The 15070-nt window shown below is 38.0% G+C and overlaps 1 protein-coding gene across 1 annotated transcript in view; it reads left to right on the top strand.

Annotated features, from left to right (window-relative positions):
* CFAP299 (cilia and flagella associated protein 299) overlaps window positions 1-14655 on the top strand; it is a 662045-nt gene extending 647390 nt beyond the window's left edge. Inside the window, exon 6 of the mRNA XM_062199196.1 lies at window positions 14560-14655. Coding sequence (XP_062055180.1) covers window positions 14560-14655 — 96 coding nt within the window. The remainder of the gene's footprint in view (window positions 1-14559) is intronic.
* Window positions 14656-15070: the final 415 nt, after the last annotated feature.

The following is a 15070-nucleotide window of genomic DNA, read 5'->3' as shown; positions in this document are numbered from 1 at the left end:
TCTCTCTCTCTTGTCTCTCCTCTCCTCTCTCTCTCCCCACCCTCCTCTGGAACTCTTAAAAATAAATAATTTTTTAAAAAGATACTATATGTTTCTCATGAACTTTTCTTGAAGATCCCTTTTAGTTGCTTAATAACTGATAACAAAGCAATTTAAAAAGTCGGTTAAAAGATCTCAAAAGTAGATGCCTTCTATTAGATGTAGGACATGAGTGAATCCTTTCTGTATTCATTCTGCTGTCACAGAGTTTGGAGGGCACGTGCAATGCAGATTGTGTAATGATTTAGCAGGATATATTTCCTTTTTTCTTTATGCTTCAATACCTCTGACTGTATAACAGGAGCCCAGGCTCCTCTTTTTGCAAACAATTCACAGGAGTTGAGATATCACAATGGGCTACCTTGGAATGCAAGCTACCTTGGAATACAAGGCCCCTTTCTCAACATGTAGCCTTTCATGGCTTGATTAGAAGCAATTCCTATCGATTCTGGAAAATGTATCATTCTCACACTGAGCAATCAGAGAAACCCTGGACTCCACCTGCGAAGGATTCCAACAGAATCCATCTTTGGTGAGACCTTTTCAGGAATCTATATTTTTTTAAAAGCCTTGCCAGCTGATCCTAAAGCTTAGCTGAGTTTGATACCCACTGCTTTGCATCATACTGTTCTATTAGTTGTCACCTCACCTTACTGTTTGTACATAAAGTAATGGAAATCCATTCCTTTCAAAGAAGTTTGAATAAAACACTCTTAATTTCAAGTAGTTTAAGTTATACATTCTTGGAACCGAACAAACTTTAAAAAGTCTAGACCATATACCAAAGACTTTTGGATAACCTCCACAGACATCCAACCGTACTAGATGCTTCTGCTAATAAATTGCTGCTATTTTTTCTTACTCATTTGGCTCATTATAGGGAAGTGGGGGAGGGGCAGGATCAGGAGGAGGGGAGATGTGGAAGGATGGTACCCATTTTTACTATCACTGCTTATTTTTTTATTTTATTTATTTTTTTGACAGGCAGAGTGGACAGTGAGAGAGAGAGACAGAGAGAAAGGTCTTCCTTTTCTGTTGGTTCACCCTCCAATGGCTGCCGCCAGCGCACCACGCCAATCTGAAGCCAGGAGCCAGGTGCTTCTCCTGGTCTCCCATGCAGGTGCAGGGCCCAAGCACTTGGGCCATCCTCCACTGCACTCCCTGGCCACAGCAGAGAGCTGGCCTGGAAGAGGGGCAACCGGGACAGAATCCAGCACCCCAACCAGGACTAGAACTCGGTGTGCCGGTGCCACAGGCGGAGGATTAGCCTGTTGAGCTGAGGCCCCGGCCCCTATCGCTGCTTCTTTAACAATCACTTTGTGAAGTCGATCTGCCCAGAAGCTCAGAGGAAATTCTTCATATGACAGAAATTTGTAAAGCTTAAACTGTAGAACATAAAGCAGGAATCTTTCTTGTCATTTTACCATCGTATCACCAGTGCTAATGCCATGCCTGCACATGGTAGGTATTCAGCAAACATCTGTGGAATGAATAAATTGAATATTAAATCTTTGCTAAAGAAATGAATAATAGGGCCAAAAATAATTCTGGAAACTTTTGAGGTTAACTTTAAAATATTTTAGGATCTTAGGTACTAGAAACATATGTAAAGCTCAGGCTATTTTTAGCTGAAAACTAGCAGAGTGGTGGACCCTGGTGCTTTTCTCTCCTTGGTAGGTGAATTAACTCTCAAGCTTAACCTTGGAACACTGACTGTGGGCAACCAGGGTAACAGGACTGCGTTAGGTGCCTTGATCAATGAGAGTAGCAATTATTTTATTATTTTTAAAAACAAATATAAAGACATAATATACAGGTACAAAAACAAATGTGTGAAGTTGAGAACACTCTAGATAAACAAAATTTAAAATTGAAAATAAAGTTGATAGGAAACACCAGTTTTTGCTTTTTTTTTTTTTTTAATGTAGAGGAAGATTGCAAGTCCAGCAGCACCTTCTCACAGCCCCTCCCTTTTCTGTTCTGTTCCTCTCAAAGGACCCCCACCCAAACACTGGCTACTATTAGTAGAAAGGGTGTTAATTGCCTCCTAAATTCATTGACTGCTCTTAATTTCCCTTGCCACCCAGACCTTAAAATCCCAGCCAGTCACAGCCTTGAAATGCCTCTTCTCAAAATGGAAAGCCCATAACATTCCTACGTCCATGCAGCAGATGGTTTGAATTAATTCTCTTGGAGCTCTGCCCTCCGGTGAGATCCCTCAGTTTTCTCATCTGTCTTCCTATAGGGGCCAGGGATATTTCCTTTAACATTAAAACAAAAACATCAAAATCAAAGCCAGTCCCCATATTAGATAGAATAAATTAAAGAAAGTCTGGTTTCTTCAAGTCTCCAAGAATGGGTCTGTCTAACTCCACTGCAAAACTGAATGAATTACTACTGGGCCAGTGAGGCAGGGGACACTTATGAATTGCCAACACCACTTTTTTGGCCCCTGGATTTTCCTTGGAGGCCTCTTATAAATGTTACTTTTTAACTGTGGCACAGTCATAGTTATTAAGAAAACCTGAAGTCTGGCCAACTTTCTGGTTTTGCTGCCCAAATTACTGAATGTTTGGTTGATTATAGCCCTAAAACAGCCACATACTAAGTAGCTTTTAAACATTTTCTCCCCTGGGCAATCACCTGGTCTATCTGAACTCAAAGTCCACCACATATAAATTAAGTATTTACTCAACTAACTACTGCTAAAAATCAATGGCCTAAAGGAATACATTAAAAATTACATAACAGAGCTTGGCTTTTGTGAATTAAAACTTCTAAAACTTAAGTGCCATGCCCTGCTCTTGACCTGGAAAACTGATTTTAACTTTAAATGCAGTATTTATAGAACAACCCCTAGAGATAAGCATATTGTTCCTAGGTGTCCAATGCATGAACGCGTACATGAAGTACAGTACAGGAAAGGTGAGCTGGAGGAAAAATTAAATATTTAATTCTGCATTACACACACACACACACACATCAATGTAAGAGAATATAAATTTAACCCTCTACCATCCCAGTTGAATATCTGTAGTGAAAAGAGCAGTACATATCCCAATATGTAACATAACTGACAAAGAAAATTTTCTATTTTAAGCATTTTTTTAAAAAAATTTATTTCATTTCTTTGAAAAGTAGAGTTACAGAAAGAGATAGGGAGAGACAGAAAGAGAAGGTTTTCCATCTACTGATTCACTTCCCAAATGGCTGCAATGGCCGGGACTAGGCCAGGAAAAGCCAGGAGCTAAGAGCTTCATCCAGGTCTCCCACGTGGGTGCAGCACTTGGACCATCTTCTGCTGCTTTCCCAGGAGCATTAACAGAGAGTTGCATTGGAAGTAGAACAGCAGGGACTCAAACCGGCTCTCATATGAGATGTTGGCATCTTAGACCACAACGCTGGCCCCTATGGTAAGCTTCCAATAAAAAGGTCAGCCTAATCAAATATGATGCACAAGGTAAGATGGGCAAATATTACCTAGGAAAATAAGGGTGGAGAGATTTGAAGAAAAGAGCTTCACTTGTTCCCAAATTTTATTGTCACAAACCTCTGGGAAAGAATAGAACACTAGGTTTCTGGCTGGATGATATGACTCAGTAAGAACAAAGTAATTAATTCCTCCATGATCTCAAAGAACTGGTAACTAACCAACTGAAAACACTGGAGTCAGGTGCAGAGTCACTACAGGTACAAGTCTGCGGCTAAAGGATTATTCCTAACTCAGGCTGTAAACCTGGCTCCCTTGGAGTCTCAACAGTTGAACAAACTGTCAGTTCCCACAATACCTGCACAATCATTCACCACCCCAGCAAACACTGATAATTTCTAAGGCATTGAAATCCCAAAGCAGGTCAAGAGATGTTGAACTCTATTAGGATCTAGAATACAATAATGTGAGCAGTGATTAAAGCCATTAGAAAAAGACAAGAACCTCAGATTGACAACTGCTAGGTAGTTATTACTGACTGGGATGGCTTAAGCATAAACATGGATGGCCTTGGTCATTATGATAGCCTCAAATACCTGAAACAAGAGTAAAAACATGAGAACAATGCAATCGATAACCAAAAAAAAAAAAAGCAGCCCCAAATTGGTAGCCCCAGAAAACTACCCCATAAGCACATGACTTGGTTCTGGAGAATCGATTCTTAATCTTTTGAGAAACACTACTTTAAAAATCTGTCAAGTTTCATGGACTTAATATGAAACTCAAAAAAAAATCCAGGTAGGCTGGCACCGCAGCTCAACAGGCTAATCCTCTGCCTTGCGGCACCGGCACACCAGGTTCTAGTCCCGGTTGGGGCGCCGGATTCTGTCCTGGTTGCCCCTCTTCCAGGCCAGCTCTCTGCTATGGCCAGGGAGTGCAGTGGAGGATGGCCCAAGTCCTTGGACCCTCACCCCATGGGAGACCAGGAGAAGCACCTGGCTCCTGCCATCAGATCAGCGCGGTGCACCAGCCACAGCGCGCCCACCGCGGCGGCCATTGGAGGGTGAACCAACGGCAAAGGAAGACCTTTCTCTCTGTCTCTCTCTCTCTCTCACTATCCACTCTGCCTGTTAAAAAATAAATAAATAAATAATAAAAAAATAAATTAAAAAATGTATGTATGGTCAAACGCAGAGTAATCGAATGATATTTTAGGATGCTTAAAGACATACCTAAGTCCGTTAATGAATCCTACTTGAGAGTTGTAGACCCAAGGGCTCTCCAAAATATCTGGGACAATTGAATGGGACTAGAAGAACTACAGGACAAGATGGAAGGGTCAGGGATGGCCATAGAAATCTCTGTAATTAGGGTGAGTCATTCTATCCCTTTGAACACTACTCTACCTCCGTTTTCTCACCTGTAAAAATTTCTCAAAACACTCATTGTACAAAAAGTTGTGGTTTGGATTAAATGGAAGAATGTGTTTAGAATGCCTGCTCAGAATGTACTACATGAATGAATATTGCTTCCTGGTGGCATAATGACTTCAAAAACATGAGCATTCTGAAAGGATAGTTGTTTTCCACTGTGAGAGTTAAAATCTAGAAGCAGTCTATATGTCCACCACTGGGCAATGTTAAATAAATGATAGTATGTCCACACAAATAAATGATATGTAGCACTTTAAAAGATGAAAACTATACCTACTGACTTTGATGTACAAGTGTGAATAGCTGTTCAAGATATCCTATATAGAGGGAGTAAAAAGGATATTTTTAAACAATACAGTTGGCACAGTGGCATAGTAGGTTAAGCCTCCGGCTGTGGTACTGGCATCCCATATGGGTGCTGGTTCATGTCCCAGCTGTTCATCTTTTGATTCAGCTCTCTGCTAATGACCTGGGAAAGGAGTGGAAGCAGATCCAAGTGCTTGGGCCTCTGTACCCTTGTTGGAGACCCGGAAAAAGCTCCTGGCTCCTGGCTTCGGATTGGCCTAGCTCCAACTGTTGTGGCCATTTGGGGAGTGCACCAGTGGATGGAAGACTTTCTCTCTCTCTATCTCTCTCTCGCTTGCTCTTGCTCTTTCTCTTGCTCTTGCTCTTGCTTTCACTGTAGCTCTAGCTCTAGCTCTACTTCTCAAATAAATAAAATCTTATAAAAAAACAATATAGATACTATTCTATACTACGAATTAGTCATAATTTACATAAGAATTTATTTCCCACTATGGACATTTAGTTGGTTTCTATTTTCTTCCAGTTTAACTAACAACTTTCTACAATCAAGTTTCTGATTTTATTTCCTTGGAACAGACATCTATAATGGAAATTGCTTTAGAGAGAGTTTGTCAAATTGCTTTACAATTAGTCCCTACCAATTTACAATTATGTATGAACCGTCTAAGACCTTCCATTCACCATGCCCTATTTATTTTGCATACTTTTAAAACTGTAAATTTTATATTCCAAATTTGTTTGAGGTCATTTTAATTTGCATTTTATTCTTATTGGAAGTGGACATTTTTTCTGAATGTTAGTGTATTGTATTTTTTCTTCTATAATTGTTTTTGCCTTAACATACATTTTCCTATAGGTTTTGAGTGGTATTTTTAAAATTAATTTTTAAGTATTCTGTGTATAAAAGGTACAAAATCTTTGGTTATCATTTTAGTAAAACACTACGATTTAGCTATCTGTTAGCATTTATAATGGTCTTTGGCTTGCAAAATTTATAAATTTATAGATAATCTAAACTAATAATTTATCTTTCAAATTTCTTCTATTATTTCTGTATTAAAAATAAGTCCATACTATTTACCCACATTTTCTTCAAAACTTATTTATGATTTCATTATACATTTAAATCTGTAATTCTTTTAGAATTTGGTGGGAAAGGGTTGGAGTCTGTTCACATTTTTCCATCAATTATTATTTACAGTAATTTATTACTATTGGTCTTATCCCAATATCTTGTTTCACTCATATTTATACTTGGCTTGGAATATACTAGCTCTCCTGGGGCTCAATAATGGCTGCAGGCAGAAGTCGTTTAGCAGGTCCTCCTCACGGGGCTGCAGATTTAAATAAGAGATTTTGAAGTGCTGAGTTTTCTCCTCCAGCTGAATTGCTTGTTGTTGCTGTTGAGTGCGTGTGACTATATTTAGCGCTCTTGTTATCTATATTTAAGGAACAATTTTAGAGAAGAACAATGATATAAAGAATCATAGATATAAAATGAATATGTGTCAAAAATTTTTAACTCATTAATTAATGAGAAAACAGTAAGTTGTTACTGGTCCAGAGACATATAAAATGTTAAAAAAAAAAATTCTGAAGTAAATTTATGAAAAAAAGTCTAAATTGAATCTATCAGAACCATGGTAAAAGGTCAATTGCATCCAATCAAACAAACTAGTTACATTATTACAGACAAAAATTATTTGAATTATTATTGGGTTTCCACAATTTACAGCTACTGTATGGATCAAAAATGAGAAAATCTAGATGAGTAATTAGTCAAGATTTTTACTTATTTTTTTTCATTTCAAAGTTTCATAATTTTCCCTGGCAGTCTCCTTCTCTCACTTTATCATAATAATTTCAAAAAAAGATTAACCTTGAACATAAAATAAGGTTGGTCTTATTAAGTTTGCCTGATTATTTGCATGGGTATTGCAAAGGTGTTACTTTGCTATTCAGAACACCTTAAATTTGCTTTGTAGACTCTATTGCCATACAATTATGAACAGATAGTAATTGATTTCTGTCTGCAAGTTTTCATAAGGAATTTGAAGTTGGACTTATAAAATCATCTATTCTTTGTTGTTCTAAACTAAGAAACTAAATTTAAGAAGCTCAATGCCAGATTTCTCTTGCAGTATCTGTTTAATTTGGGTAATTAATTTGTTTAATTTGGGTAAATCCCTCTGTTCTCAAAGTCTCCCCAAATATATTGGTGTTACTTATATTTTATATACAGTATTTTTTTTTAAGATTTATATATTTGCGAGGCAAAGTTAGAGACAGAGACAGAGACAGAGAGCTGGTTCCCACCTCAAATGGCCACAATGGCCAGGGCTGGGCCAGGCTGAAGTCAGGAGCTTCCTCCAGGTCTCCCACGTGGGTACAGAGACCAAAATTCTTGGGCCATCCTCCACTGCTTTCCCAGGCTATCAGCAGGGAGCTGGATCAGAGTCCAGCAGCCAGGACTGGAAACATAGCCCATATGGGATATGGCACTGCAGGAGGCTTAACCTACTATGTCACAGCTCAGGCCCCAATATACAGCATTGTTGTACCCTTTATACAAAGAAATTGACCAGCTTCCCCGGGAGAGCTTTGTAGCCATGGTCTCCCTAAGTAGCGTTAAACTTCATTCCTGAAAAGTGGCTATTCCTACCTGATTAAATGAGCATGATTCTCAAACAGGACATTCCAGGAAGGTTTTGCTTTTATAATTTGTGCAATTAAATCCTGGTACAAAGGATGATACCTTCTTACTTATTATTGAGTGGCCGTGGAAAATAAGGAGACTTAATAAGACCTTTCTTAACCCTAAAGAGATAAATAAGAATCATATATCAGTTTATAATGTCTTTCTTCAATTACCAGATTTCTGCTTAAAAGGAAGAGACGGTGGCAAAACCTACTGGAAAGATTTCTAAGAGCTGCCATCAGTGTTTTCCTTGAAGAGAAAAACATATGACATGGCAAAGACAATGATAAAACTCCAAGAATTCCAAAAACACCAGTTTCTGAGATGTCCGTGTTAATTATATCTTTACAGGTTTACCTAGGCAAGGCTGAGGAGCTCTGCTGATTTGATGACTCCTCCAATGAAATTTTACACACAAACCTATTTTTAGCACCTTGTATCAAAAGTGGAAGGCTAAATCTTTGTGACATTTCCAAGATTCCTCTGGAAATTCTCAAAGATCGTATTAAGGTTTTTAAAAAAAATACCCTAAAAGTTTTATTTAATATTTTCTTTTTTATAATTTTTTAACTTTCTAAGATTTATATATAAGAGAACAAGTTTCATGTGAATCCAGTTACTGAAAGGCAAAAAAAAGGGGAAAAGTGACAAAAGACACTTGATTCAGATATAATCAGGGTGCCAGTGATATAATACTGAGTTAATTGTGTAAGTAAACATTTAAAACAATAAAATACTTAAAAATAAGCATACAGGCTAACACCTTAGTTCTTTATAAGTGAAAGTTTTGTTCCATGATTTATTTTAATTTTTTCCTAAACAATCTAGGATGTAATAATTTCAATGTAAAGTATAGAAAAAACATTTTTGTAAAACAGAATCTTTGCTATATAGACAGGCAGATAACACAGAAGGCTTCCAGAAAAGCTTTTCAAATAGTGGGCAAAGGAGCAAATTGGTAAACCAAGAAAGCAAGTCCATCAAGACTGGGAAAACTTCACAAAAATTTTAGCACAGTTCAGCGTCTTTTCAGATTCAAGTACTATGAACCAAGACAAATAAAATTTACTTCCAAAATTTGCCCTTCACTTTGCTTTTTCATATCAGAGAAATTCTTAGGGGATCCAGGAGCACAAAGCAACGTTTATATTAATAATAAGATGTTATTTCTATGATTTCAATGTGTTCATCATTGCAGTGTCAAATGAATCAGCAAGCACTCTTAAACTTTGCATGTTCAACTTCCAATATGATAAATACTGATACTTACAACCCACATAAGTATAATTTGGGGGGGAGGGTGTCCTTAGTAGTTCTCAAAATTTTACAGGGGATCTGAGATGGGAGAAAAAAATGGGGAGGAAGCCTAGAAACCACTGCCATGTGTTTGTTATATACCAGTATAAAACCAAACTAAAGGGGAAAGCTACTTTCTCTTTGAATCACAAAAGCACACAGGAGCATACTGTGGTATTAACCAAAGTGACTCCTGTTTCATAGAGAAAACTGGAGGTAGATAATTAAGAACTCTTTATCTTGCACAAGTGTTTCAACAGGCTACCAAAAGGCATATCGTAACTCTCTAAGCCACACGCATACCTTTGTAAGAGACACACACATACCTTTGTAAGAGACAAAATAATATGTTCATTAACGGGACCCCAGATTAGTACTTTCAGTAGGATGTAATCAAAAGTATATACACTTAAAATTATGCCTAATAATTAGGCATCAAATTTTTACCATTATATCTTAGTTAGAAATTAGATATCAAGTGAGTATTCATATATAATTCAGCTTAATATTTGTTAAGGTTTTAAGTAACTAAAGATCTTGGGAAGTATTCAAGCTGACATATTAAACACAAACACACACACACACACACCACACAATTACAGTTGCAATAATGTTGACATAATAATGTTTTGATTTAGTTGAATACAAAATTTTGTTTTTCACTATCTTAAATATCATGGATGAGTACTATTAATTTGATCAGTACACCTGAATAAGCTTAGTAAAAAAATCCAAGTAGAATAAAATGTTGTTTATACTATACAGAACACTGATAAATCAGAGAATTTAACTATTAATCCAAACTTCTTATACTAACCCAATTTGCCAAACATTTATTGTAATTACTTGAACTTAAATTTTAGAAATGTTTCTAAGTTTCTATAAGAATAACTTTTTAAGGACAACACATTTAAATTATAATTTAATGTCCCAATTTTTAAAGATTCTATAAATATTTTGCTTATATAAAAACACTATAAGCCAGTCAGAACAGTTCTTTAATTTAGGAGACTTCTGAATTTAATTTATTACTTTTCAGAAATAAGACAATATTATATACTCATACAAAAAGAGCTAAAGACCTTTTTGGATTATAAGCATCTCCACATGGAGACATATAAACAGCTTATAACTTCACAACAAAACTTAATACACAACAGAACAGGCATTTAGCCTAGTGATGGAGATGCTCACATCCCACATCAGAGTACACAGCTTTCATACCCAGCACTGGCTCCTGACTCCATCTTCCTGCTAATGAAGACCCTAAGGTGTAGCCCAAGGCTCAAGCACATGGGTTGCCTCCACCCACACGGGAGACCTGGATTGCCTTCCAAGCTCCTGGCTGGGCTCTAACGCAGCCCCAGCCATGTGGTCATTTGGGGGGGTGGGTGTAAAATGGATTAACTTGTGCTTTCTCTCTTTCTCTCTCTCTCTCTCTCCCCCCTCAAATAAATAAATAACTATTTAAAAAGTAAGCACACACAAAACACTGGCTCACAAATCAAAAAGAGTGGTTCTGTTTACTGGTGGACACAATGTTCTTTTTTTTTTTTTTTTTTTTGACAGGCAGAGTGGATAGTGAGAGACAGAGAGAAAGGTCTTCCTTTTTGCCATTGGTTCACCCTCCAATGGCCACTGCGGCCAGTGCACCGCGCTGATCCAAAGCCAGGAGCCAGGTGCTTCTCCTGGTCTCCCATGCGGGTGCAGGGCCCAAGCACTTGGGCCATCCATCCTCCACTGCCTTCCCGGGCCACAGCAGAGAGCTGGCCTGGAAGAGGGGCATCCGGGACAGAATCCGGCGCCCCAACCGGGACTAGAACCCGGTGTGCCGGTGCCGCAAGGCAGAGCATTAGCCTGTTAAGCCAGTTCTTAATTTGAATTCAAAATAGATGAGTAAACAATGAAAATAAAATACTAAAAAGCGAATTGTCTTTTATCTCACTTAATATCTATAATATTTATAATTCGTTAATCCCTTAACTCAGATTAATCCTTTTGCAAGGGTTAAACCATATAACAATTTTTTTTTCTTTAAATATTTACTTATTTGAGGCAAAGAGACAAGGGAGCTCCCACCACTCTTTAATTCTCCAAATGCTGACGGCTGCGGAGGCCAAAACCTGGAGCCAACAACCCAGTGTAATTCTCCCACATGGCTGGCAGGAATCCAGTTATTTGAGCCGTAACTCCTGCCTCCCAGTGTTGGCATTTGCAGAAAGCTGGATTCAAGAACTAGAGGTGGCTAAGGAACCACACAGTCCCGTATGGGATGCAGGCATCTCAACCACCAAGCCGAATACCCACCCCAACAAAAAATAAATTAAATTAAATTAAATTAAATCGCTACTATCACCAGGGAGGACTAATTTATCAACTGTAAAAGCCCCAAAAAAACCACAAAAATTATAAAAAGGGAAACATGGAAAGAAACGGAGGATCAGCAAAGTTGAACTTCTATTGTTAGAGGAGATTTACCTCTGAGAGCAAGAACTGGTGCACGTAGCTTTAAGCTACCTGTGAATACAGCGCTCCCCAGCAATACCTGTTACTCAGCTGTTAGAGAAATCTACTGGACATCAACAGCAATGCCTCCAAAAGATTTACAAGGTAACTTTTCTTTAACGTGTATAATCACAACTCAAATGTAAAATGAGTGTGCAAAAGATTTTATAGAATTCATTCATTATATAGGGAATCAGTAAAATATCACAACCAGTTCAAAAGTAAATTCAAAGAGCAAACATCGGAGTCCAAGAAGTACTTTTAAAAGTTCATGGCGGCAGCATTCTGGCCTAATGCATAAAGCTAACGCCTACAATGCCAGCATCCCTTATGGGCACTGGTTCAAGTCCCAGCTGCTCCACTTCCAATCCAGCTCCCTGCTAATGGAAAGCAGTGCAAGATGGCCCAAGTTGTTGGGTCCCTGCCACCACCTGGGAGACCTGAATAAAGTTCCTGGCTTTGGCTTAGCTCAGCCCTGGCTGGGAGTGAACCTGAGGTAAAAGATTTCTCTTTCTCTCTCTCTCTTTTTCTCTCTCTCTGTCTCTGTTTTTCCCCCTCTCTGTAACTCTGACTTTCAAATAAATAAATCTTTTAAAAAAATTATGTAAAATGGAAATTATTTTGGTTGACATAAAAAAACTGTTAAGTACATGCATAAATGGGTCTTCAAAAACTCTGTGGAAATATATAATGCAAAAAGTTTGCATGAATTTCAAATGTTTTTGTACCAAAATAAACTTATCTTTTAATTCAGTTTTATGGGCTTTCAAACTACCTTCATATTTAGGGAGTAAAGAAAATCGAAATGAAAAAGATGTAAAAACAAGTCCTTATACAGGGCAACAATTTATTGTAGTTCAGTGAACACAATTAACTTGCTTCTTTGTAGATAACAAATTTTCACATTACCAATTGTATACAACTTCTTCAAGAGTTGAAAGTTACACAAAAATAGTGAAATTCAGATATAACTGGATGGGTTTGGCTCATTTCCTAGACTACAAATTTTCTGAACCTATTTTTAAAAGATGTGCCCAAAATATTCTCTCTATTTAGCACAAGAAATTAAATACTGTGGAGAAAAGCAATACCTGTGCTTCACTCTACTCCCAATTTATCATCACTTCCTGCATTAGAATAAGACAGAGCAAGTAACATCACTCTTCTGAACATCAAATATACAAAAAGCTTCTTTTCCCCCTGAGAGTTAGCCTTATCCTCACTTCTTTCTACCTTCTTTATCAACATACCACGTTAGAAAATACTTGTTCCCATACCCAGAGGAGTTCCCAAGGAGTGTATGGTATAATCCTCTATCCTAAATAAAGGAAAAAGGACTGCATCCAAGGCAGGCATTTGGTGTGTCAGTTAAGACATCTCTCAGGATTCCCACATTCCATGTGACAGTGCCGTAGCTTCAAGTCCCAGCTCTGCTCCAGGTTCCAGTGCCCTAGGACTGCAGATATGATGGCTCCAGTACTTAGGTCGCTGCCGCTCACAGTGGGGAGTTAGATTGAATTGTTGGCTTCAACTTTTGTCCTGGCCCAGCCCTAGCTGCTGCCAGTACCTGGGGAGTAACTCAGTGGGTAAAAGACCTCTGTCCGTCCGTCTGTCTTTTTCTATTCCTCTGTCTCTGTCTCTCATCTCTCAGCATTTCAGATAAAATGAAAGCAAATATTTTTAAAGGACCAAATCATTCACAAATTATGATTTGGGGGAGGGAGGAGGCAAGTCAAATACTTTTAATCTGATTAAGAAAGATGCTTTTCGCCCATGAGAGTATTTCAGGCATGGAAAGCCAAGACACTGTGGCCAAAAAAAAAGAAAAAAAAAAAAAAAAAAAAGGCCTAAATGAAAGATCTCTGTGAGTGAGATCCCAGCGGAAAGAACGGGCCATCAAAGAAGGAGGTAGCTTTCTCTGAAGAGAAGAGAGAACTTCCACTTTGACTATGGCCTTGTCTAAATAAGATCAGAGTTGACGAACTCAAAAGGCTTCCATAGCCTAGGTAACTCATGACAAAAGTCTCGGGTGATTACTGACGCCATAAACAAGAGTGTCAATTGTTAAATTAACCACAGAAGTCACTGTGCACTTACTCCCCATGTAGGATCTCTGTCCTTAATGTGTTGTGAATTAACAGTGTAACTAGTACTCAAACAGTACTTGTGTTTCTGCGTGGGTGCAAACTGTTGAAATCTTTACTTAATATATACTAAATCGATCTTCTGTATATAAAGATAATTGAAAATGAATCTTGATGTGAATGGGATGGGAGAGTGAGTGGGAGATGGGAGGCTTGTGGATGGGAGGGAGAGGTTATGGGGGTGGGGGAGCCACTGTAATCCAAAAGCTGTACTTTGGAAATTCATATTTATTAAATAAAAGTTAAAAAAAAAGATGCTTTTCATGAAACCCAACATGGACAGACACTTCCATTGATCTGAATTAACTCCAAACCTGAGACATTTTTAATCAGCAATCTTTAAACCAAGATAGGGTTCTTACTGAAATATGACCCTGAAATAACATCTGTTTGTAAAGCCCTCACTGGGAACTCTGCAGAGTGGGTCGTGAGCTCAGCAGTGTCCAGACAGCCGTAAGCAGAGAACACTGCTTTGATCCCAGGTGTCTTCAGTCCTATCACAGTCCAGGGCCTCACAGCAGCTAATTGGAATCGTCATCACTCCTGAGTAAAAGAAAAAAGAAAAAAAAATTAGGGGGAAATATGTGAATGTCCCAATGGAAACAGCCTTTTCAACTCTTTTTCCTACAATACTGGAACAAAGAGAAAATTCACTTAATACCAATTATTTACATGGATTTGACTAACAATGTGATTTATGTATTCTAGGTTCTACCAGGTGACAGTTCTACCAGAATCTCTATCCTGACAGATCTCTACATGCAAGCTGTCATTTTTGACCACATTTCCAGAAGGAAGACTTAAGTACTCACGGTTAGATGGCTCCCTAATTGTTTGCTAAATTTAAAAGAATTCTGTAGCCAGTGGCAATTTAGAATAATAAATGAGTTCCATAACTGGGAGACAAATTAGAATAATGAGTTAATGAAATGAATTAGAAAGGAAACTATAACTTTGACCATCTTTTTATTGTACACTTAGTTTGACTTGAGAGGTTTCTAAATTTTTTTCTCCTGAACACTTAGGCTGATTGCAACAGTTTATGGGAGAGAATCTTGTTGCCACTTCAAAGATACTCTAATTGGTGACACATTTTGTAGCTCAGATTTTCCAAAACAAAAATGTTCCAGGTCCTACTATTGCCAAATCAAGTGGACCAAATACTATGCCATGTGGTGATACTGTTTACTGAAATCATTGAATATTGATAACAAGCCCC

The sequence above is a fragment of the Lepus europaeus genome, chromosome 8, assembly GCF_033115175.1.
Source record: "Lepus europaeus isolate LE1 chromosome 8, mLepTim1.pri, whole genome shotgun sequence".
Taxonomy (NCBI): domain Eukaryota; kingdom Metazoa; phylum Chordata; class Mammalia; order Lagomorpha; family Leporidae; genus Lepus; species Lepus europaeus.
This window is presented reverse-complemented; position numbering and strand designations above follow the sequence as displayed.